Source organism: Tachypleus tridentatus, chromosome 11, assembly GCF_004210375.1.
Source record: "Tachypleus tridentatus isolate NWPU-2018 chromosome 11, ASM421037v1, whole genome shotgun sequence".
Lineage (NCBI taxonomy): Eukaryota > Metazoa > Arthropoda > Merostomata > Xiphosura > Limulidae > Tachypleus > Tachypleus tridentatus.
The window spans coordinates 49,001,609-49,029,245 of NC_134835.1; the positions used below are offsets into that span (position 1 = coordinate 49,001,609).

The following is a 27,637-nucleotide window of genomic DNA, read 5'->3' on the forward strand; positions in this document are numbered from 1 at the left end:
TGTAGTTTATTTCACATATTCTGATCCTGACAACGGTAACATGTAGTTTATTTCACATATTCTGATCCTGACAACGGTAATATGTAGTTTATTTCACATATTCTGATCCTGACAACGGTAATATGTAGTTTATTTCACATATTCTGATCCTGACAACGGTAATATGTAGTTTATTTCACAATGCTTCATATTTTGATCCTGGATTTCTTCGTGGGACCTGTAACATGATTATAATGTTTTGGATACACTAAATACTTCTAAAAGAGGTTAAAAGAAGACTGAGGTATCGCGCAGAATATGCAACATAGTAGCAATAATTTAACACGTTGGCTCCCAAGTCTATTTTTCTGATACTTTCCAGCATCCCACTAGTCCTTTTACAATTATGTTTTTTAAGAAGCGTGTATATGTAGCTTTTGTGTTCCAGCCATAAAGTGGCCCTTCAATGTAACTTTTGTGTTCCAGCCATAAAGTGGCCCTTCAAAAAGAAAACAGAGCACGACTCAGCGGCGGGCCGTGTGGGTCTTACTGGAAGATTATCACGTTCCAGCGGTGGGTCGTGTGGGAGCTAACGAGTTAAATTTAGTGGGTGTTACTCAGCTGTTGAATAACTTCTTATAGTTGGCTTAGATAAACACGTGTTCCTCGGTAGGACAGCGGTGAACTTAAGGACTCACAATGCTAAAATTCGAGGTTCCATTCCCGCGCGATGGCTAAAACAAATAGTCTAATGTGATTTTGCTCTAAAACAATAAAAAAATATGTGTGAAAATTTCTTGTTTCGCATATCTAGCTTTGTATGTTGTTCTAATGTAGTATTCAATTACGAGCGGTCGAAAGACAGCGATTCCACTCGAAAGTATGATACAATGTGAAGAACAAACCTAATCGTTGAATAGTAGATATCCACATGACATCCATGAAACTTTCAATTTTTCGGATCCATATATCTTGTCTAGAAATAAATGTAGATATTCTGAAGGGAAAAGGATCTACAAACATTAATTTTTCAGCAGTTGTTACAGGTACAAAATCGATAACACTATAGAGCCAAAAAAGGTACGTCTGTCGATTTGTACAGAAAAGAAATCTTTAATATTGACGTATCACTGATGATGTATTGCTAAACCCCTATAATGACGCACGACTGGCGATGTGTCTTGTTATTCTCTCATTTAACGCACCAACAGCGACGTTCTTTTAATCTTTCGGTGTTTGTATTTCTTAGCGCAAAGCCTCATCTGGCTATTTGCTTTGTCCTCCGGATGAAATCGAACCTCAAATTTTAACACTGACCCTCCGATGGCTTTAATATCTCAGATTGGCCCACTAATAAAGACGTGGCATTAGTTGTAAGTAAATTAAACACAATGCCCTGAAGTAATGTCAAATTTATATTAACCATCACACAATGCCCTGAAGTAATGTCAAATTTATATTAACCATCACACGCAATCATAAAATAAGGACATTGTTAAAAAAAATGAGAGATCCATACTTTAATGTCAAAACTGTTGACTTAGTATATCCATGCTGACCTGTGACCTAGTGCCATAAAATAAATAACTATGGACACACTGATAAAGATGAAAACGATTCATTTTTGTTTTGTTATTGTGAAGTACAAAGTTACACAACGGGCTATATGTGCTTTATACACCGCTGGTATCGAAACCAAATTTTTAGCGTTACAATACGTCAGACTTACTACTGAGCCACGTGGAGGGGTGAAAGAATAGAGATAGAGCGAAAACTTTATTTATTGTTTAATACAGTTGAGATATTCCAGGACACACTCGTATTACCTTCAGTGGAATATAAAAATATTGTTACAATTTTGCTTAGTTGCATTAAATAACGTTATAATAGCATTGTGTTGGTAAGAAATGTGATTAAGTATAGAAACAAAAAAGGCACACGTTATTATAACGTATTCGATAAATGAATGGATTAAGTTCAGTTATCTGGTAAACATAATCCCATGTCCAATTCAACGATGATGAATTAACTTATTTCTTCAATAACGTTTGCTAGATGTTACTTTCAGTTTGACAAAAGCTGTTACCTTAACTCATAAATAGACCTTTCAACACATAGATGTGAAACTACTTTAGCCTAATATGCTAATAACGATGAACATAAATCTACTCAACTGATAACAAATCTCGCTCACTAGCTTACTCATCAAAGTTGCTCGATCAACAAGTACTTGATTTTTCACACACTGAATTCTCCATCACTACTTAATAACTTATCAGTAAATATTGCACTAATTTCTTATTTGTGGTTATTTATATCGTTGAGACATATGGTTTAATCTAGATATCAGTGGAAGTTATTAGATTATTATATCACCATTATCAAAAATCTGAATTTAACTTGAAAGTGTAGCTAACAACAATGTCGTACATGTATTGGCAAGAAACGTGGTCTAATGCAGCCAACAGTAGATAGATATTACATCTGTACTGATAAGTCATGTGACCTGATACAGATACTGTGGATACATATTACACAGGTACTGGCGGTAACAAATGTGGCTTAATACAATAAACAATAAAAGACATTACATAACTACTCTACTCAAGTAGGGAAAAAATGTAATGTACTCATTCAGTATGCTATTTAAGTGTATTAGTATATCTGAAAGAAGCATAGCCGTTTAATAAAGAGATATGTTAGTTTGTCATCACAATATTATGTATAACAGAACTTATTGTACCGGATAATAAATCCCATGTCATGATCGATTGAAGACTATAGTTACGAGCTATGTTATTACATTCAGTAAAATAAGGTAACGTTGTCCATCGGGCTTTTATGTCTTAGGCGTAAGAAAAATATGTAGAAACTCGCGTAACATATCTTATTGTAGACACACTTAAAGCAATGAGAACAGGGGTGTGTCCTGATAACGCTGAAGGTCCAGATGCTGTCGAAGAGATACAACATGAGCGCAACATCCTACTGTCCTCAGTATGTGTGTTTTTCTTATAGCAAAGCCACATCGGTCTATCTGCTGAGTCCACCGAGGGGAATCGAACCCCTAATTTGAGCTGTACTAGCGGGAAACATTGTCCTTAGTCCAGAGAAATGAGAGTAATGGTAACCACATATTAAAGAAACAAGAGGAAATCCTCAATAACCGCGGCTGACTATAATTAGATCTGAAATTGGTCAACAGATGGAGCTATGAAGTAAAGTTTGTACTTGAAAAAAAAACAAGCAACCTCAGAATCATTTTATGAATCAAAAATTTATTTTGTGGTATTAAATATCCATACAGAGAAAACATTAGGAATCTCTGGAGATCGGTTCTTTTGTAGAACCTAGAGATGAAACATGCCTCAAACTGCCGTATCCATATAAACAAATATTCACAAATAAAATATCAGTTCCATTCTCCTTAGAATACACAGTTCAAATGAGATTATGTAATGTTTTATACGCTTCTATTGAAACACAACAAGGGGTCGTACTACCATCACCGAGATATGTTTAACGTGACTTTTGGTTCTTATTTGTGACTGATATACATGTTCCAAGCGTCAATTTTATTTGTGCTTGTGTAGATATTATGCACTGGGCGTTTATTATGTCCCTACTGACACAAATCCCTTTATTCTAGTTAAACTTGTGTGTTAGCTATTTGTTTTTGCCATGTTAACCATGTTCATGTCTAGTTAATTCTACGTCTAATCTGTTAAGTAATTTTTGTTTTTTAATATTATGTATGAAATATTTCGTTATCTGATTACATTTTGATTGACTATTTTATGTTATGGTTGTTTATCGTAAAAGTCTGACTGCATAATGTTAGTATGGAAAGATAATTGTTACCTAAACTTAGAATGACTTTTACAAGCTATTGAATGGACTGAAACCGATGTTTGTGACAGTCCAACTTGTAAAAAAATTTTATTCGCTCATTACTTACAGGAAATTGTTCGTCGGAACCTTTTACACCGAAGTGTGAAAAAATTATAGTGTTGTTGTTGTTGTTGTTTTTTTGGTAACATTTTCTCAGTCGTCTTTCTCCAATAACGTATGCAAAAAGACTGAAAACACTTAGACAATTTACTTTGAAGTAATCCTAAAACCGTTGGCACCGTACGTCATACCACATGTTACAATTAGAGTCAAAATTCTTTTGGGACCACATTGCTTATTCTCGTGGTTATTCTTAAAATAATACGTTTTTGTCTTTCTTTGCTTTTTTATCATTCAACTTTATAAGCGAAGGCTAGATTTCTCACATTTTCTGGCTCGACAATGCTCAAGTTAACTGTTACACAATTTTTGTTTTTGTTTTTTTTAATTTCGCACAAAGCTACTCGAGGGATATCTGTGCTATCCGTCCCTAATTTAGCAGTGTAAGATTAGAGGGAAGGCAGCTAGTCATCACCACCCACCGCCAACTCTTGGGCTACTCTTTTACCAACGAATAGTGGGATTGACCATCACATAACGCTCCCACGGCTGAAAGGGCGAGTATGTTTAGTACGACGGGGATTCGAACCCTCAACCCTCAGATTACGAGTCGATCGCCTTAACCCACCTGGTCATGCCGGGCCATTACATAAAATTATCGCATGCCAAGTTATCTTTCATTCCAGACATACGAAGAAAAATAGAATATGCTACGAAACATTAAAACTGTTATTCGAAATGAAAAAGTAAGTAAACCTTTACATAGTAAATTTCTTATAGTAAATAGATGTTTCTCTGACAGTTTTGTCACTATACGAAATATCGGTTGTTCCACACAGATTTTTAGTTTCATTTGGTGTGTGATTAACTTTAATAAAAATACTTCGTTCATCCTTAACATTCCTAAATATTACAAAGATATTTATAAAAATAAAATATCGAACTACTGGCTATTTCACGCTCTGTCTATAGGGGAGTATCGAACTCCAGCATTCAGCGTTGTAAGTCCGTAAATTTATCTCTGATTCGTCCCCAGCTGGTACAGCGGTAAGTCTACGGGTTTACAACGCTAAATTTAGAGGTTCGATTCCGCTCGGTGGTCTCAGTAGATAGCCCGATGCTGCTTTGTTATGTGAAAACACACACAGATTATCTCTGATCCACCAAGGATCAGTCTGCTGTGTATTTACTATCACTGCAGTAATCATAAACACTTATTTGATGTTTACCTTAAAATTATGGTCAGTTTTCATACAAGTGAATAATTCATATCAAAACAGTGAATGTTAATGATAAATTAAAATAAATCAGTCTCTACCTAAAAGAAGCGCACCAGTTTCGGTTTCTTATCACTGATGTTCAGATTTGCAGCTGTGCTTCAACATGTTAACGGGAAGGCAACAGAAACTAAAAAGTGAAAAGACAAATATAAAAAATAAGGTAAAGTTACGGTGATGTTAAATTTCGTCTAAGTTTGGATTACGAGACATGATTTGTTTAACATCTGAAACAAATGGAGACATTTTCAGATTGTCACTTTTTAATTCATAACAAAAAGCATGTAGATTTTTTTCATAAAACGTGTATATTTTTCAAGTTATCTGTTTCTTATATGCAGTTAGATTCAAGTATACAGAATGATATGTGCCGCAATTTTACAGGTGCTAAGAAAATTACATATTACTATACGAAATTACCTAAATTGTGTTGTACTCAAGTTCATAACATCCGTCATTACCGTTGTTCAGACTTTAGTTATAGAATTGTGTTGTCCTCCAGGGAGTCACTGGTAAGCTTACGGACCTACAACTCTAAAAATCTGTATTAGATCCTCTCTGGCGGTGAGAATATAGATAGTCCGTTGCATATCTTTGCATTATAATGAAAGAGAGTTGGTTTGATTTGTTTTGAATTTCATGCAAAGCTACACAAGGAATATCTGCGCTAGCCGTCTCTATTTTTGCAGTGTAAGACTAGAAGGAAGGAAGCTAGTCATCGCCACCCACCGCCAACTCTTGGACTACTCTTTTCCCAACGAATAGTGGGATTGACCGTCACTTATAACGCCCCCACGGCTGAAAGGACGAGCATGTTTGGTGTGACAGGGATTCGAATCCGCAACTCTCAGATTATGAGTCGAATGCCTTAACCACCTGACCATGCCAGGGCCTATGAAAGAGAGAAACAAAAGGAAAAGTATCGTGGCTAATAAAGCGACGCGCAATCGTCAGACGGTGAATGACGCCAACTTTCTATTATATTCACTGAAAGCTTTTCTATTGTTTTGTTCTTTATATCCGTAACTACAATAAATAAAAAATATATTGCTTTCGATTATTATTTTTATTTTATTTCATGTATCTAAACATTTAATCATATTTTGCTAGAAAATGAACTTGATAAGTCAGATTTGCCAATCAAACTTATGTATAAAAAACGCTATTTACTGTAACGACATATTTATCTGTTTTATAGGTCCGTTACTTAAAATGCCTTAAATTTCCCGCCTGCCTAGATCGAAGCCCAATAATTACCCATTTGGTACTCTAGCATAATTTTTCACGTACTTACCCACGATGTGATGTATTGGAATTAACGTTGTGTAAATGAAATGGAATATATTTTCAGCATCTTTTATATTACAGAATTAAAGATTTAATTAATTTGAAATGCTGTTTTATTCTACCAAGATTTGATTTTACCCTAATCGCTGTGTCGTGTTCTCTTCGGGTGTGTTCGGGTTCTTTTCGAGTGTGTTCGGGTTCTCTCGTTGGATACAAAGGAGTTCATAAACGATCTCTACAACGCTAGCTCTGTATAACAACTATTTATTGCGAAAAATAATCGATTTACTTTTACCCATGCATATAATATGAGAGGTTTATTGGATCTTCAAGTGTTCTTAGCTTTGAACTGTGTAGAGAGTTGTAAGCTGAAAACCGCACCACGCTTGTCAATGTCTAGGTGATGGGATTTTTACCTATCCAGTTGAAAACCACACAGAAGTATCTGAAGTAGTTTAACGAAATCATCAAATTTTCCACATTTTCCAAAACGAAAACAACTAGAGTATTTTACTATTTATAGATGTCTCTATGGAGTGAGGTTTAACCTAAAAGATCATGTTTAATGCATTTTACTGCCAATAACATAGAAATCATGTTCAGCAAACCCTGTAAACTTCGAAAAGGCTTTAAAGTTTATCAGGTTAAAGAGGAAATGCCTAGTTTGTTAAAAATAAATAAACCGTTGGCCGAGTAAGAGCAATGTTAATTTGAAGTTCTCGAAATTATTTCATTAAATAGCTTTATTTGTCTTAATTGCGTATTTTAAAATTCTAAATGAAAGAAACGGCTTCGTAATAAGTGCAATAGTGAGAAAGTTATTGCCTAAAAAGAAATAGAAAAATTATAAACACTAGCCGATCATACGTTGCGCCAGTGCGTTAGATCTACATGTGACATATTCGTGTTTGTTTGTTTCTTTCATTGTGTTTGAATGTTTTTTGAAATTCGCGCAAAGCTACGCGAGGGCTATGTGCTTTAGATGTCCCTAATTTAGCAGTGTAAGGCTAGAGGGAAAGCAACTAGTCATCACCACCCACCGCGTACTCTTGGGCTACTCCTTTACCAACGAATAGTGGCCGTTACATTATAACGCCCTACGGCTGAAAAGGCAGGCATATTTGGTGCGACGGGGATTCGAACCCGCGACCTTCAGATTACGAGTCGAGTGCCTTAACTACCTGGTCATGCCGGGCCCGACGTATTCATGAAATGATATCTGCAACCTGAGAATGGATAATAATAAAGTTCTTCGTGACGAAAAACGGAGGCGAAACGAGAAAATCGTGACCTCTATTGCAAATTTACGTGCACACAGGATAAATATTTCACAAAGCTGAGGTTTGCACATCGCGTTAGAAAAAGGTTTTTTCTTGTATCATATAAGCAAGAGTTTCATTTTACTTTAATACATATTACTTAAATAATGAACATTTATATTTAGATTATTTTAGGAGTTATTCAATTACCTGTGTGACAAAATATCTTATCCAATCACGTGTAAATACATTTATACAGTCGAATACAGAATATTAAGCAAATTAAATAAACTGAAGAACACCCATATCGTTTGAAGAAATAACATGGTAGGTTTGAGTAATTGAAAATAAGAACCTGGAAAATGGTAAAACATTCGATATAATACGCAGGCTTACAAAATAATGTCGTGGACTAAGAAAAATGACGGTCTTTATTCATCAACTGACCAAAGGCAATTTCCAGACGCAGCTTGACCAGTGTTGACCAATGCCTTACGAAGACAGCAATTACAACGATATTTCTTTAGGCTGCTCAAAGCATGCAGAAAAAAAAAAAGCTTTCGAAGTTTGAATAGGACGGCTAAAAGAGAAGATAATTATGACTACAATACTGATACACAAACTGATTAGCTGACTTGTAAAGGTTTCACGTGCACCATTCTGGAAACAGCGCTTTTTTCCACGTATGTGTGAGGACTGGTTTCTTTTATTTAAACAAGCGCTATGAAGGCTAGAATTGGCAGTCATTTTCAGTAACATTAACAAGGATAAATATGACATGTTTTTTTTTATCAAAAACTGTAATAAATAAATGGTAGAATAACGAGTTAATTAAAATTTCATAATAAATCAAACATTCATTAAGTCTATTTAATGAGATTCGTAAATCAAAAATAATTTTATTTCAGTCATCGATATATTGTTCCACCTTCCATAGGACTCATCAGTAACTATGTGGACTTATACTCTGAAAACTGAGTTTTAGTTGGCCCAGCACAGATAGACCGTTGTGTATATTTTATCTCAACTACAAACAGTTCTATGATATATCTCTTGCATCAGTAGTTTATATTTTGTTTTATTGTCGCATGATAATCAGTCATGGAAAAGCGTAAAATATTCATATTTTCTAGGAGTACGTAAGAAAACATGAACCTTAGGTAATGCTTCGAGTACTTTTTTTAGAGAAATTCTACAACAAAAATTAAATATTTACAAATCTAAAAAAATGCACTCAAGTTATTTTCACATAAAGTTTCCATTTCTTTACGAGTTATTTAGTTAAAAACAAAATTTAAATTCAGTACAGCCTGCCATTAATTTAACTTAATCTTATTTTCACAATATTCGTAACGAATTATATATGTTATATGTCACATCGTTACCTATTTCGATGTGTTGTCACTTTTAATATTTTATTTTCCACTAGAATGAGTTAAAAAAATAACGTGGGACAAAATGAGTGTTTGTCTCTCTAAGTAAACACCACGGGTATCGAAGGCTACTTTTTATGGTTGCAAGTCCGCAGCATGCCACTGTGCAACTAGGTAGGCTATAGAATATCTTAATTTTCGAAAATCTTGTAATAAGATGACAAAAATTTCGACTGTTTTTTAAAAATTATATCAGTCCAAAGCGTATTTAATATGTTTCTGAAATAAAGAGCGGATTTTTTTCTATAATATAGCGGCTTATTTTTTGTTACTAAGCCTAAAACCTATAGTTCATGTTTTAAATGAAAATTATCTAATTACCGCTGTTAATTTCTATTACTGCTTTTTTACTAACAGATCAGTTTCAGAAATAACTGTATCTTTTAACCGAATATTGAGGAGAAATAATTAGTATTAACTCCTTGATTTCGCCTATCGTATTATACCTTACTCAAGTTGCACAACCGGATTTTGATACGGTACAGATATTCCATTGTACAGGTCTGTGCTTAGGCCCGGCATGGCCAAGCGTGTAAGGGAGTTCGAGACGTAATCCGAGGGTGGTTGGTTCGAATTTCGGTCGCACCAAACATGCTCGCCCTTTCAGCCGTGGGGACGTTATAATGTGACGGTCAATCCCGCTATTCGTTGGTAAAAGAGTAGCCCAAGAGTTGGCGGTGGGTGGTGGTGACTAGCTGCCTTCCCTCTAGTCTTACACTGCTAAATTAATGACGGCTAGCGCAGATAGCCCTCGAGTAGCTTTGCGCGAAATTCAAAACAAACAAACAAAAACAAAGTCTGTGCTTAACGACAAACAAGAAAAATAAAATTACCACAAGATGTACGCGTCTTCTTATTTTCGGTTTTTAATGTACACATTTATTTACACATTTTGTGCATGTAGACTTTAGAGTGTTTGTTTGTTTGTTTTTTGGAATTTCGCACAAAGCTACTCGAGGGCTATCTGTGCTAGCCGTCCCTAATTTAGCAGTGTAAGACCAGAGGGAAGGCAGCTAGTCATCACCACCCACCGCCAACTCTTGGGCTACTCTTTTACCAACGAATAGTGGGATTGACCGTAACTTATAACGCCCCCACGGCTGGGAGGGCGAGCATGTTTGACGCGACTCGGGCGCGAACCCGCGACCCTCAGATTACGAAGCGCACGCCTTAACGTGGTAGGCCATGCCAGGCCCCTTTTTAGACTGTATAATGACGTTTACCTGTTTTATTATGTTAATTTGCCATATTAATAATTCTGTATTTATTTACACTTCTCATCACTTGTTGTGTATTTCCTTCTGCAGTTCTAGGTTTCTTTATATAACTTATTCCACTGCTCAAAATGTACATACATTTTAATTAACTATTTTGAAAAATAGTTATTGAAATTGTAGTGACCCAAAAAGACGTTTTCATCTTTGTTGTTGTTGTTGTTTTGCAGCAGGAAAATGAATTTGTTTATTGCTAAAAACGTTTCCACCAAAATCCAATTTACGCTGCCACAAAAAAAAAAAATTGCTTCTCAGCGTAAAATGTCGATTTCTTTGAAGAGGAAGCTGCAACGAGTCTCGAAGACTCATAATTTCTGGCTGCCTCATCTAGATTGATTGCCTAAGCTAGCGTGCCTTGGTTTCTTGTCCATTATCGATCTGCTCAGTAGAATGCTGACCTCTATAAATTTTAAATTTATGTACTTTAGTTCAAAGAATGGGGGAAAATCCTAATGGAAAAAAAACAACTTCAACTGATAAAACATATGTGTATAGAAGTATGTTATTATGTTTATAAGCATCTTACTATATAAGTGTTCAAATCATTTTTGGATATGTTGCTTAATCCATCATACTTAAAATACCAACAAAACAAAATCCAAATATTTGTTCAGAATCACCGAGATACAAACGTTAAAATTTCAGCCAGCCCAGCTATGTTTTAGAACAGTTATTTTTAAAACTTTCGTTATGAGCGAGCCCGGCATGGCCAAGCATGTTAAGGCGTGCGACTCCCTAATCTGAGGTTCGCAAATTCGAATCCCCGTCACATCAAACACGCTTGCCCTTTCAGCCGTGGGGGCGTTATAATATGAGGGTCAATCCCACTATTTGTTGGTAAAAGAGTATCCCAAAAGTTGGCGGTGGGTGGTGATGACTAGCTGCCTTCCCTCTAGTCTTACACTACTAAACTAGGGACGGCTAGCACAGATAACCCTCGAGTAGCTTTGTGCGAAATTCACAACAAACAAACAAACAATCGTTACGAACGAGTGTTTTTTTACGAAAACAAAAACTGTTTTAAAGGGGCATTGGTAAGATGGGCCACCCCTTGAGAAGGGACTTTGACATTGAATTCTTCACATGTTAAAACTGAATCTAAATAAATAGTACTTTAATTCATAAATATATTTTATCCACTATAATAATCAAGTGAAAATAAAATAAATTTTGTGAGATTATTGTCAGTTAGCTTTTGAAAATAAAGTGACAAAAATGATGGAAAACACCTTCGCTTTTGAAGAAATTATGACCGAATATGAGCAGCTCTGGAAGTGCATATGTGCTTAGCTTTAGGTGTAACTTGAAAAATATCTCCGTTGCACTTACTTTATATTTTTTTTTATTAAAGACAGTTATAGTTTTTGGCCTCTCAGTAGCATAGCGGTATGTCTGAGGACATACAACGCTATAAACCAGGTTTTGATGCTCTTGGTGGGCAGACAACGAATATGCCATTGTGTAGCTTTGTTCTTAACATCAATCAATGGAACTAAAGAAACTGAAATTGCATTAAAGATATTCGACCATGTATCCTTTACTTAGTTTTGTAAAAAAGCATGCACAATGAAAGACTTGTAGAAAGCTTATAAAGATGTATAGTTGAAGAGTCACCTTGCCAGCCTTCGCAGAAGCTTGTTTGAATGGAAATTTCAATGTTGAGTAAAATAGCATAACCAAAATCATCAAAAAAAAGTTTCCGAGGCGCCAGGAAATCCGGGACGACATTTTGTTAAAGTGCTTATCTTGGGGTAATCTTCACCATACAATATCAATCCGAGTGCTTGTTCAGCTTCAGTTCTTATGCGATATGTTATAAATTCTATGATTTGATGCAACACGTTATGACCGGAATGGTTAGAGCACCCGGTTCGTAATCTGTAGGTCGTAGGTACGAATCCCCGTTAAACCAAACATGCTCGCTCTTTCAGCCGTGGGGTCGTTATAATGTGACGGTCAATTCCACTATTTGTTAGTAAAAAAGTAGCCCAAGAGTTGGCAGTTGGTTGTGATTTCTAGCTGCCCTTCCTCTAGGTTTACACTGCTGAACTAGGAACGGCTAGTGCAAATAGCCCTCGTATATCTTTGTGTGAAATTAAGAAACATAACAAAAAGCAACATATAAAGTAGTTTTAAAAGAAAAACTCAATTTCTAGCCTTGATCAATATTTTCAGGTTATTTCATACCTGTAAGGTAAGGAGTTTTACTGTGTGGTTGAAGCTCCTGAATGATACATTTGGATAAGTTATTACAAAAATTTAAGTCGAGGAACAAAGAATGGTTAACTTTGACAGCAACTTACCAGGTCAGCTCGCAACTCCAGGAGAGTTGGTTTAACCTAAAAAACGTAACGCATATTAAAAATAGCTTCAAGCGTATTTAATGTGAATAGAATAAACAAAATCCACAACAAAGATGAAATATAATTCGTTGAAAGTTGTGTTAAAATATTCCCAAACAAAATAACAGCCACATTATATATTTCCACATCGATTGTAACTAAGAATCAGGTTATCTGTGGTTTCTGAAGTCCCGCCTGAAATTTATTTTCCAATTAATATTGTAATCGGACCAGTTAAAACTAATCTAGACATTAAATAGTACATGAACTTTGGTTACAAACGTATACGTATACACCAACTGATTTCAACGAAAGCTTCAAATTTGTTTAACATCAAACAGAATGATTTGTTTGTTTGTTTGTTTTGAATTCGCAAAGCTATTCGAGGTATATCTGCGCTAGCCGTTCCTAATTTAGCAGTGTAAGACTAGAGTGAAGGCAGCTAGTCATCACCACCCACCACCAACTCTCGAGCTACTCTTTTACCAATGTATAGTGGGATTGACCGTCACATTATAACGCCCCCACGGCTGAAAGGGCGAGCATGTTTGGTGCGACAAGGATTCGAACTCGCAACCCTCGGATTACGAGTCGAACGCCTTAACACGCTTGGCCATGCCGGGCCCAAACAGAATGAAAACCCATGTTATGTGCAAATCTTATATCTTAGTAGAATGGATACAAATACGTTTGCTATTTGCCTTTATAATACTTAACATGTAAAAATTATTTACGTTTTGGCTCTTTTTGAGTGCAACTTTGCAGACAGTAAAATAATATGAAATGGAGGATTAGTTGGGAAAAAAATTTAATGTGCTAGTTAAGGCTTACGTTTCTCTATTCTTTCAAACTTAACGTTTCTTATTTCAAGATTAATAAAAAATATATTTTACTCAATTACCCATTTTAAACGTCGTTTCACTTGCACAAACGCGTCATTTTCAGTGCGAAATATCGTGCCTTTAATTTTCCTCATCATTGTTTGTTAAACGGCTCGTTACCCGATTATTTTATTATAAATGACTGGTCTAAAATTCAATGGTTTTCTAACTTAAAGAAATCTTTCAACTGCAAAATTGCTTACATACGAAAGAGAAATAACGTTCTTAAACTTCACACTCAACATTAATTACGGGAACACGCGGAATGAACCAGTTCATTCGTAATTTCTTACGAACAACGTGAGCGTTTAATGGAGAAGTTTCCTTTACCAGTTATGTAATATTGAAAACTCAGCAAATATTTTGTTTTTAAGAAAGCTTTTTTCTCGTTCACATTGAAGTTCAATTGAACACTTTTGTGATACAATATTCTGCTTCTGAACTTATCAATATGGGCTATGCAGAATATACACTGACTGAATGATTCACAGTACTTGAACCATGCATATATTAAATCGATATATATAATATATATAGGAAAAAGTGTTGTATCTGTGACTCTTTAAATTATAATGTCACAAAGAATGATGAACTGTGACCTGATAATACAATTTTAACTTTATTTCGATATATTTAGTAAATAACCGAAAGAGATTTGTTTTGTTTTGTTTTAATTTCGCGAAAAGCTACACGGGGGCTACCTGAGCTAGCCGTCCCTAATTTAGTCGTGAAAGATTAGAGAGAAGGTAGCTAGTCATCACCACCTACCACCAATTCTTGTGCTACTCTTTTACCAATCAATAAATAGTGGGATTGACCATCACATTATAAAGCCCTCACACCTGAAATGGCGAGCAAGTTTAGTTTGACCAAGATTCGAACCTGCGACCCTTGGATTACGAGTCGAGTGCCTTAACCACCTGGCAATGCAAGGGGTGGATTTCTTTGTAATTAAGCCAAAGCTATACAATGAGCTATCTGTACTCTGTCTACCACGGGTATCGAAACCTGGTTTCTAGCGTTATGAGTCTGCAGATATATCACTCTGCCACTAGGAGATAACTAAAAATGGATCGTCAATTTTAGCAACACAGAAATGAAATCTAAATATATTACTAATTGTATTATAATTTGACCCTCAGTTCCTATGACTTTCAATAGTTCGTGTAACCTTAAATGTATTACATCTTCAATGATATATGTATTAGAAGAATATTCATTACATCCTCAATAATGCATCGTATTTCTATCAAATCTTATAATATCACATTTCTTCCTTTCCGACACGTGAAAGCCCCCAGCATGGCCAGGTGGGTTAAGGCGTTCGACTTGTAATCTGAGGGTCGCGGGTTCGAATCATCGTCGCACCAAACATGCTCATTCTTTCAGCCGTGGGGGCGTTATAATGTGACGGTCAATCGCACTATTCGTTGGTAAAAGAGTAGCCCAAGAGTTGGCAGTGGGTGGTGATGACTAGTTGCTTTCCCTTTAGTCTTACACTTTTAAATTATGGACGGCTAGCGCAGATAGCCCTTGAGTAGTTTTGCGCGAAATTCAAAACAAACCAAAAAAACAAACAAACCCCGAAACGTGAAGAGAGCAGAAGTACCTATTTAAAAGCCTTAAAATCTAAATTGGAGTAGAAAAGTACGTCTCTGTGTATCTACGTCAACTCTTACGTCTTACTTTGATATTAATTCAAAGTGTGCAACTAAATTATGAATGTGATCTATCTTGGAAATTGGACCTTCAGAAACACATTGGTAGTTATCTGGAAAACTAGGTCGTTACAGTTTGAATTTTTAATTGTTAAATGAGCAGGAACGAGTCAAATCCCTTGTACTCAGGGTATTTATTGTCTTTCGGCCGATTTTGGGCGACAAACTAACTGTTACAGTAGAGGAACAAAGAAGACAAATGTATTTAAAAACAATTTAAAAATGGGTTTCTGTAGTTACTGAATTGAAACTGTTTTAATAGTTTTCTGTTGTTCTTTTCTCTTCTTCATATGGCGTTTTATATCTTTTGTATACACGGACTGAAAGACAACATCAGTTTCCTAGAATTCAAAAGAACAGTCTTTAGTAATTATAAACTACTGACCAGAGAGAATACAGCCGGTCAGCAGCACATGCCACTACCAAAGCTTTGTCTGACTTTGAGCTCTTGTAACACTTACAGCTGAAAGTGTAAACCGTCTTCAGCAGAATAATGTCTCGTACCTTGTTTGATCCGCAGCCTGACACATTAACCACTAAACCACATTTGTTTTTGTTTTTACATTGAGTTAATTATTTAATCGTTAATTAGTCCAAATTAGCTTTGACCATCAAAACTACTAAATTTAAAACAAGCCGCAATATTATATGACTTAAAGCAATTAGAAAATAAATACACTAAAAATCCTTGTATGTAAAAACTAAAAATATGAAAATATTGTTTTCTTTAGCCGTTGAAGATTCGTAGAAGCGTGTAAGTAAATCGTGAAAACTGAAACATTAGCAATACTTTTTTTAATATATTAGCTTGATGCATTTTATTCCCTAATGTAGCAACTCGAAAGTGTTTTTGCATGATGGCACAGGAGAAAATATACATTCACATTCCAAATACTTTCAAGAGAAAATTGTCAAATTCAAGCTATTTGTACTTACATTAAAGCATTTAGAAAAGACCGTGGATTAATTCTCTGTCAAGAAGCCACTTTGGACTAAGAAAACTCTGAGGGTCCAAGAAGCCAATTATTATTTTATTAACGTTATCAACAGTAAGTGCAATGCATTTCTTTCATGGGTGGGTAAATTACGACTACGTTAAAAACATCATTTGTTTGTAAGTGACCATTGAAAGGAAAACTAAAATGAGAGCTACGGGGATAGATATCAAGGGTTGTACGCGAAAAGGAAAAACACTGGCAAAACAATCCTTTTTAGTTCTGCAGCTACTAGCACCATGAAATCTGTGCCATATTGCATAATAACACTGCATAATAACAGGAATGGACTGATTTTGACCAATAACACTATGTAACAATATTTTTACTTTTTTTCTTGTTCCTGGGCAGAAAGTGTTATTTCTCAATTGATTATGCCTAAAGTAAATAGAAAAGAATAATCAGTGATGTCGAGAAAACCCACTTGTAGAGAACCTGACGATGACCGAAGGTCGAAACGTTGTTCGCTCTTCTATGTAAAATATTTTCTCAACCCAAACGAGCCGTTTTGTATATATATTTCTCTACAAGTGGGTTTTCTCGACATCACTGATGATGGGAGACTATATTTGGGGGCTAATATGTCAAAGTGATTTACATTACAGTCGCAAATCTCGAGAAACTACTCACTTCTAAATATTTTTGTTCATTTGTTTATAACTTTAGTTTAAATACACGTAAATCTTGATTCATATGTTGTTTTATTCAGACCTTATGTAAATGAAAATGTGCAAATTTGCCCGTTTTTACATAGAAAATAGGTTAATTTCTAAATTTCATTATCCAGGTCACAAAAGCAAAGTTTGAAGGGAATAATGGTCATTTTCTGTACTTTCACAACATAAGCAATTAAGAAATAACACATACTATCAGGAACACAATTTGTGTTACATAATGTTGTCATAGTTATTCTTCGGCCAAAACTTGTTCGTATCTAGCATGTAAAAAAGAACATTTCTTGTGAAGCTAATGTTAATGGTCATAAATATGATTATAAAGTGGTTTCTTGTTTCTAAAGAAGAAGGGTGAGTTGTTTTAAACCTTAATAGTGTTTTATGTAGTTTTAATAGTGTTTGGGCGGTAAAACTAATTAGAAGACATCACCAGAAATAGTACTTGTGTCTGCTTCTTACCTTTATTACCTATTTATCTATGACCTGTTAAATGAATAATGCAAATTGGGTTCAATAATATTGGTTTTTGTTGTGTTTTGGCAGTTGAGTGCTCAGAAGACGAAGAAAGACTGGTACGTGATCTGTTTCGAGACTACAACAAACTCATCAGACCAGTAGAGATGATGAATAAAACCTTAGTAGTGAGCTTCGGTCTTTCCTTTATTCAACTTATTAATGTAGTAAGTTTCTTCTTTGGGACACCAATATTACAGATTTGGTTGAGCATAAATTAAATATATATATATTTTTTATTTTCTAAATTCTGAACATTAGTATATTTATAAAATAAATTTATAATATGTAGGAAATAAACCAACACACACGACGATATATGAGCTTGAAACCAACAGTCTCCTGTACAAAACGTGTTCAGGGAGCAACTTTATAACAATCTCAATCAAAAACCAATATTTATTTAAATATCTTCCATATCATGTTTTCATTTAAATGAATTCTAAAACATGAGATGTAAGAGTGCCAGAACCTTTGTTTGACTTGCATAAAGCTACACGACGGGTATCTGCTCTAGCCGTAACTAATTTCGAAGTGAAAGACTATAGAAAAAGTAGCTAGTCATTACCACCCACCACCAGTTCTTGGGTTGCTCTTTTAGCAACGAATAGTTGGACTGACCGTCACATTATAACACCTCCCCCCCCGACTGAAAGGACAAACATATTTGATGTCACGGGATTTAAACCCACTATCTTCAGGCTGCGAGTCAATCGCCCTAACCATCTGGTCATGCTAGACCCAAAATGTCAAATATCAAAACTGGCAATGATTGTGTTTTTGAAACGTGGAGCATGCAGCTTTCAAATGTAATGGTGGGGTTATTAAAATGATGTTCAACATCGTATAGCATCCCATACCTTTATTATTTTGTATTGTAAAAGTATTTAAAAACTTTATTTTTGCATTAACTATTACAGTTCTTGTTTTTATAAAACGTGTGAATAATGTTTACTTTATTTTCTACCTTTAACGTTGCTGGTCTACTTTTTTTAAAAAAAATATGGTTTGAAATATACAATTTACGATGAAATAAGAACTAACGTTGTATAAAGGTGGATAGAATCGTTTAAAAATGATTTAAAACGACAATTCAAAAATCAACCAAAAGATACAACAAAACTGGCCCACTTGTGAAAATGGTAGGCCTCAAAAACTACCTAACTTTCCAGATCAGATATTAATTACGTTAGGCTTACTTCATTTAAAACAAATGCAAACCTAGTGGACTTCTTGCAGCATAAATTAAAAAAAAAATGCTGTTGAAGTTGATCCTTTCACAATGCGATGTGTCTTTGGTTAGGAAAAACTGAAAAGGTGAGTTGCAGAAACAAAGTGTTTGTTTTCGAAAAGCAATAAACATAAGAATGTGACAACCAAAACTCAAAACATTGGACATCCTGTACAGTTCTGGTATGTTAAGTACAATTTTGAGATTTCTTAATCCAAGAGATGCCAATATGTTCTTTGAAGAAGTGGGTAGAGATTCATTGAAAAACCTTCATTTAAACATGGTGGATGTAATATCCAAGAATGGGATATACATATGTTAATACACATGTGGTGTTAGTGACATCTACTGAGTTAATGGAATCCTGGCTCTGCTTAAGACAATCAAATATCCGTTCGGTGTTCTGTTTCTTCTGTGCGTAATTCAGTGGAAGAAAATTCATTTTCCAGCAATATAACGATTCCAAAAATACGACAAACGCTGTAAAGAAGTATTGCAGGAAAAATAGAGAGTAGATGAAATCCTGACACGCTCCTTGTGGCCTCTTCAACATCCAGTATCTCAGTATTGCCGAGAAAAACAGAAAAGACAGACAAAATTAAAGGAGAAATTTTAAGCAATATTTCAAGACATCTGGAATCCAATTCGTGTTGAGTATCTCTAAAATCTTGAAAAATGTATTCCTCATTGGGCTTCAAGACAGAGATTTTCGAGTTGTCACACAAAAAGTAAAAAAAAAAAAAGCTATAAAACTGCCTTACGTACATTTGCTTTGCATTTAAACATTATGAATTTCTGAAAGGCTTGAACTAAAAATGCTCCACATTTCTTGAAATTAAAATAAAGAGTAGTGTACAATATATGTTATTTATATCACTAACACTAAAGTAAGCATAATACTAAATATAGAACCTAAACTAATTAAGTGGTCTGCTATTAATTTTAATTGAGTTTTTGGTTTTATCTCTTACAACATTAAAATGGTATAAAAATATGTCACTGGGCGTTAGGTACTTTCTTATAAAAGATACTTGTAAAATACTTCGTTTCAAGTCATGTTCACTTTAGTGCACTGGTGTGTACAGTTTGGTTTTTCATGAACATGGGATTTTTTTTTCGTAGAGCTCGTTTATACGTCTTCTCTCAGAGAATCGCTCTGAATAAGGAATTGCCCAGATTCACCAAAATTCTCATTGAACGAAAAGGGTGGAGGGAAGTTAGGGAAAAAGAGTCTATAGTCGAATCACTGCCTTTTTTCAGAGGTAATGTGAGTTTCTGCACATAAAACGTCTGAAAAAAAAGTTCCAGTGAAGTTCTGAAAGAGAAATTGCTTCCAGTTTCATGATCATGTAACGGGCGTAGCCTGAAAGATTTCTAGGTCGACACTATCATACACAAGGTTGTAGAGACAACTATCGCATTATCCGATTAGACGTTTACGAATTGTTTATGAAATACAATATAACTTATAACCTCTTAGTTTTCTTACAGTTTAACTAATTTTCCCTCTTCTTATCCATTCTCCCGTATTACGTTCATTGAATGTACTCACCTTACGTTTCGCTTCACAAATCTAATATCATGCCACGTTTTTGTTTGGGTAACATATGATATATTTATGTTTGTTAGGCCTAAGCTCTTCAGTATAGCAACTAAAACAAAAGTATGCTCTATAGAAATAAAAAAAAACACTTCAATGAATATTGTTGATATCCAGAGAAATTTCAACTAGTAAACTAAGTGATCAAAACACACATTTTATTTCGATTCCATGCGTTCATTCAAAACCAACAAAAATTATATTTTGTTTTGATATACCTCTTAACTTCAAGGCCCGGCATGGCAAAGAGTGTTAAGGCGTTTGACTCGTAATCCGAGGGTCGCGGGTTCGAATCCCGGTCGCACCAAACATGCTCGCCCTTTCAGCCATGAGGGCGTTAGAATGTGACAGTCAATCCCACTATTCGTTGGTAAAAGAGTAGCCCAAGAGTTGACGGTGGGTGGTGATGAGTAGCTGCCTTCCCTCTAATCTTACACTGCTAAATTAGGGACGGCTAGCGCAGATAGCCCTCGTGTAGCTTTGAACGAAATTCAAAACAATCCAAACGAAACTTAGACTCGAATAATTATTCATAAGTTAAGAAAAATTAAAGTCTCTTTAACTCAGTGATATAAGAAGAAGTGAAACAGAAAATAAGGTAATAGAACCCCTATTGTCTGTTGCCTTTTAAAGTTAAAGAATCTAAAGAAAAACCTAGAACTCATGCAAATTATAGTTTGTCAAATTTTGGCGCTAACAATTGCACGACACAAGGAGTGTTGTAGTTGATTTGCTACTCTGTATTGAAAGGGAGAAGCGTTTGTTTTCTGTACAATGTGTTATACAATGTGGTATTCTTGAAAATACCTTTGTGATGATAATAGCCATGTCTACCGCTATGGTGTTTGAATGTTTGAAATGATTATTAACCCAAAAACAATCGAAAACCTACTCAAGCATGAGTTTTTCGCGTTGTATTCTGTTGGGCCTAATTAACTTTGATTGTCTCGAAGGTTCATCATTTTCTGTAACGAATATGCCGTTGGAGAATTCCAAGTGATGAATTAATAATAAGCGTTTCTGCTTAGCTTAGTTTAAAACCAACAACAACAACAACAAAGACAATCTCAAGTTAAGAAATATATAGTGAAGGTGTCATTCAAGTAAAATATGCATTATGGCGTACTTATAATACTCCAACTAAGTTTTTATACCGACATACACTGTATTACCTACAGTAAATATAGAATATAAATATACATAAATACAATATAAATATAAATATAGAGTACGTTTAAATATAGAAATATAAGGGTTAGGATAACAAACAAACAAATAAACAATGTCCACCACATAACTGGAATATTTTTTATTTAAAATCACTCAAGTACATCAACACGGTTATATTAGAGTTTCTTAGTTGTTTGAGTTGGTTTTAGTAAGGCCTGTAAACAATATTAGTTATATTCAAATGAGGTTTGCCAGTTGTTTGGATTGTTTTTCTTATGACATGTGTAACTAAGTTACGACAACATAACTATTATTGTAACCAAAGTCTGCGAGAACAGCGAAGTATTAAACAGATCATATGTTCAGAAAGTATTCATTGTGCATGAATGCTAATGTCAAAGACCATATAATGCCTCCATACTTTGACGTATGACTTCACTGTTTGGTCTGACGCCTCCATACCAATGTAGACGGTTCGGCTCTACACTGTCAAACTGCTATTAATTCGAGAATCAAACATATCAATCTATGTTATCGTAATGGTACGATATGCCACGTGTGCAATGACAGTCCATTAAAATGTACGTACGTCCAAATCAACTAATCCTCACACTTTAATGCAAATTTAACGTTCGTTTCTCGTGAATAAACTTCAAACATTATTACATGATCTTGTATTTTGTGTTCTTTCTTTTTTAACGTATTTAGATACATAATGAGCTATCTACGCTGTTTTGTTTTTGTTTTGAAGTTCGCACAAAGTTACTCGAGGGGTATCTGTGCTAGCCGTCCCTAATTTAGCAGTGTAAGACTAGAGGGAGGCGGCTAGTCATCACCACCCACTGCCAATTCTTGGGCTACTCTTTTACTAACGAATAGTGGGATTGACCGTAACATTATAACGCCCCCACGGCTGAAAGGGCGAGCATGTTTGGCGCGACGGGGATGCGAACCCGCGACCCTCAGATTAAGAGTCGCACGCCTTAACACGCTTGGCCATGCCGGGCCCTACGCTGTGTTTATCACCTGGGAATCGAACACTTATATTTTAGCATTGTAAGTTCCTAAACTTACCGCTGATCCACAGGAGAGGGTCTCTTACACAGTAGACAAATTGTGAAACTTATTGTAACATTACGTACGAATAGCAGCGTTACCAAAATAACATAAAACATTGAGTTAAACATCAAGCATTAAACCTCAGATCAGAAAATTTATTATTATCATAAAATTAACAATATACGATAGCCTATTGTTTTCCTCCTGGAACAAGACAATGCCGAACCTGTAAGCCATGTGGTGTTTCCATAATGATAATAAATTATTTTTTTTTATCCGATGTTCGTTGAGGAAATATTTGTCGTTTCCAACTTGGTCTCATGCGTATGCTGTAGTGAGCACGAAACGACAGTTTCTAATTACATTGTAAATCATTCCAAATCTTTATGTTACGTACCTTTCCCACAGGGACTACAATCTTCTTACCAGGAATGTTTTTTCTATCTCATTTTCGACTAATTAGTATCATTTGTATCTGCTGATATGTGGAAAACATACCTTAGATCCCGTAACATCTTAGCTCTGTTGCTCTTCAAGAAAGATACATCCGATAAATATCTTAACAAGTAATAAAGTTTGGTTTTGAACTTTGCGCAAAGCTACACGAGAGCTATATGCACTAGCCGTCCCTAATTTAGCAACGTAAGACAAGAGGGAAAGCAGTTGTTCATCACCATCCACGGCCAAGTCTTGGGCTACTCTTTTACCAACGAATAGTGGAATTGATCGTCACATTATAACGCTATCACGGGTGAATGAGCGAGTATGTTTGATGTGACGGGATTCGAAACCGCGACCCTCGGATCACGAGTCGAGTGCCTTAACCACTTGGTCATGCCAGGCCTAACAAGTAATACTATTCTGTAATGTATATATCAGTGATATAAATAGGTATATATAAGAGTGCATGTGCGTGTGTTTAAACTATTTCTATTGTGAATGAATCACAATTCTTTCGTTAATGGTGAAGATGTATAACTTGGATGCTTGCTAAAAGTTGGTATGAGAAAATTAATGATGAAATTAACAAGTTATTTTTTATATTCTGGTTGTTTAATGCAAACACGTCTCTTAATACACTAAAATGACAATTAACTTCCATGAGCAGACCGAGGACTGGAGAACAAACAAGTTTTATCTTTTTCATTCGAAACTGAGCTAATGGCAAACTGTGAGTGTTCGAGAACATTGTTACAAAATTTGAAAAATAATTTAGATAATGAGAGAGGCTATAAATAGTCAGGCCCTGAATAATAATAATAATGTGAGTCAGGCCCTGAATAATAATAATAACGTGAGACAGGCCCTGAATAATAATAATAATGTGAGTCAGGCCCTGAATAATAATAATAATGTGAGTCAAGGCCCTGAATAATAATAATAATAATAATGTGAGTCAGGCCCTGGAATAATAATAATGTGAGACAGGCCCTGAATAATAATAATAATGTGAGTCAGGCCCTGAATAATAATAATAATGTGAGACAGGCCCTGAATAATAATAATAATGTGAGTCAGGCCCTGAATAATAATAATAATGTGAGTCAGGCCCTGAATAATAATAATAATGTGAGAAAAAGCTTCCACGTTAACGGTCATCCATCTGATTGGATAATATTATTTCGTTTACTTATAACTTCGCTTTAACATGAGTAGTTACTTTGTTAAAAACTAAATAAACTTATTTCGTATCTAAATCATCTTAAAATGTCAAGCCGGGAAGATCCAAGGTTTGATTCGGGTTAAGGCACTGATCCCGTTCCGCGCTTTTATTACCGGGAGGTATTAAATGTACTTCCATTAGTGACGACCTATTTTCAATTAGGTATGGTTACACTTAAATCTTAGTGCTTTATCAAACCTGGCTGCTTAGACATAAGGTATCATTGAGGCTTAAATACTTCAAATTGTAATTCCATTGCTCTTTGCTTGGATATCTAAACATGTGGCATGTGATTAACTCCAGTTAATAATATCTGTGGTGTGATACCCATTTCTTCAGTCATCTGCTCGGCCCAGCATGGCCAGGTGGGTTAAGGCGTTCGACTCGTAATCCGAGGGTTGAGGGTTCGAATCCCCGTCACACCATACATGCTCGCCCTTTCAGCCGTGGGGGCGTTATAATGTGACGGTCAATCCCACTATTCGTTGGTAAAAGAATAGCCCGAGAGTTGGCGGTGGGTGGTAATGACTAGCTGCCTTCCCTCTATTCTTACATTGCTAACTTAGGGACGGCTAGCACAGATAGCCCTCGAGTAGCTTTGTGCGAAATTAAAAACAAACAAACAAACAGTCATCTGCTGCAGAGACTTTGTTTCTGAAAGAATATAGAAATTTAAGGATACTTAATTAAACAAAACTATTAATTATAATCGATGCGAACTTAAAATTATAATAGATACATTTCACGCAACAATTAATATTATTCTCATGATAACGTTTATTTAGTAACTGTATATCAACATGTACCATGATGTTTAGGTACAAAGGGAACCTATTAGTCCATTTCAAATGTCCAATTTTCTTAACTAAAACTAAATTATTTCATAAACAATTTTTATAAAAAAATCTTAAATCCAGTCATTACCATTCATATTGTTATTAAACTTTACCTTAAACTCACTTAAGTACGTTGCTTCTGCTACGTCCTAACTCAGTCCATTCCAGAGGCCAACTACCCTGTTAGAAAAATAAAACTTTCTCAGCAAAAGATTTTATTCCCAATGTTATCTAATCTCGAATTTTCCGTTCAAGGGGTGTCCAGTTCAATCCACTTTTTAATCGACGTGTTTTGTTTGGCTTCTACTATATTAGAAGAATTCCACTCCTCGTTTGTAACCCTGAACACAAGTTAACCAAAGAGTGATAAGCTGGACCTATATTAAAAATATGTTTATACTGCGTCTACTAATCCTACCACACATTCTCATCACTACGTATGAAGAAAGATGATGCATCGACACATCAATTTCCTTTCAATCTTATGTATCTCAATCAGGTCGTCAATAGATCTTTGTTCTTCAATAGAAAACAATTTCAGAAATCTTAATCTCTCCTCAGCCGACAACCTTTCTATCCCAAGTATCATCTTAATGTCCCTACTCTGAAACCTTTCCAACAGTTTATTATCCTTCCTAAATGTGGCCTAACCAGTGACCTGGACAATGCAATTATGACCTCTTAAGGCTTGTATTCAATATTTCTGTAGATACAACCTAAAATATTATTTGCTGCACCACAAACAACAGCAAATTGCTTGAACGGCTTAAGAGACAGTTCAACCATTGCACCAATATGACACCTTTACAACTACACCTTAAACTTAGTCAAAGTAAGGGCAATAAAGTAAGTTTATGACACATTTATTGACTATGTTATTCATTCTGTAATCTCTGGGATATTATTGGAAGTTTAAATAACACTTGTTCTTGAATAAACAGAAAGTGTAACACATACGTATATTCAAAAATATTTAGTTTTTCACTTCCCTGAAAGTGATTATACCGCTTTGTTACACAATTAGATAAAGAAAACGTCTTAATTGGAACATGGATGATATATATATGTTTCCATTTCAGAACGAGAAAAATCAAATTATGACGCTATCCAACGTGTGGCTTAAGGTGGTGAGTTATCTTCCACATTTCTAACAATGAACTAGTAGACTTTCGCCAGTATTATCTGCAATAAAACGTTAGACATCTCGCCAGTATTACCTAGATTAGAATATTATCAACAATGAAAGTAGTTCTATTTATTTAAGCGGAGTAATTTTAAATCTTTGCGTAAATAGTAGTAATAACAACAGTGTTTATTAGTTAAATAGTAGTACAACAGTGTTTATTATTTAAATAGTAGTACAACAGTGTTTATTATTTAAATAGTAGCACAACAATGTTTATTACTACAGCAGTAGTACAATGTTTATTAGTTAAATAGCAGTACAACAATATTTGGTATTTAAATACAGCACAACAACAATATTACTTTAAACAGTAGTAATAAACGATGTTTGGTACTTAGTATAGAAAGCACAACAGTGCTTATTATATTTAATAAATAGCAACAACAATGTTTCTTATTTTAAATACAAGTACAACAGTGTCTTAATATTTAAATAGCAGTACAACAGTGTTTATTATTTAAACAGTTGTACAAACAAGTATTGGCATTTAAACAGTGGCACAAACAATGTTTCATTAGTTAAATAGTGGTGCGTTTACATATTGAATCAGTAGTGTCAACAGCGCTTATTATTTAAATAGTAGTACAACAGTGTTTATTATTTAAATACCAGCATGACAGCAGTTTATTAGTTTAAATACAGCAATAAACAATGTCTTGTATCTAAACAGTAGAAAAGCCAACGTCAATAGTTCATTTAGCACAAACAATGTTTGGTATCTTTAAATAAGCAGCACAAACAGGTATATAATTGAATTATAACAACAAACAAAAGTGTTTATTATCTCCAAATAGTAGTACAACAGCGCTTCATTATATTTAAATATCAGCATGACAGTGGTTTGGCAATTTTAAATAGTAGTACAAACAATCGTTTCATTAGTTAAATAGCACAAACAACGTGTGGTATATTTAAATAGTAGCACAAACAACGCCTTACTGAATTAAATAGCAGCACAAACAATGTTTGGTATTTAACAGCAAAAGCAACAACACAAGTGTTTATTAGTTAACAGCAAGCGCGCACAACAACGCCTGGTATTTAAACAGTTGTCAAATAAAGGTTTTATTATTTGAACTAGCAGCACAAATTATAGTCGACATTATTAAAATAGTATAACAACAGCGCTTGTATTGATTTAAACATCTTACCTTGATGGTCGGTACTAAACAGGTGAAAGTGCCGTTCACCGCGTTTACTTAGTTAAACAGCAGTACACCATCAGCCTTTCCATTAAATAGTAAAACAAACAACGTTTATTATTTAATAGTAGCACCAGAGCGGTTTATTATTTAAATAGAGCAACAAC

General features: G+C 34.9%; 1 protein-coding gene across 1 annotated transcript in view; it reads left to right on the top strand.

Moving 5' to 3' along the window:
• LOC143231360 (acetylcholine receptor subunit beta-like 1) overlaps positions 1-27,637 on the top strand; it is a 64,169-nt gene that overhangs the window by 27,030 nt on the left and 9,502 nt on the right. The window contains exons 2-3 of the mRNA XM_076465903.1: positions 17,614-17,750; positions 26,222-26,269. Coding sequence (XP_076322018.1) covers positions 17,614-17,750; positions 26,222-26,269 — 185 coding nt within the window. The remainder of the gene's footprint in view (positions 1-17,613; positions 17,751-26,221; positions 26,270-27,637) is intronic.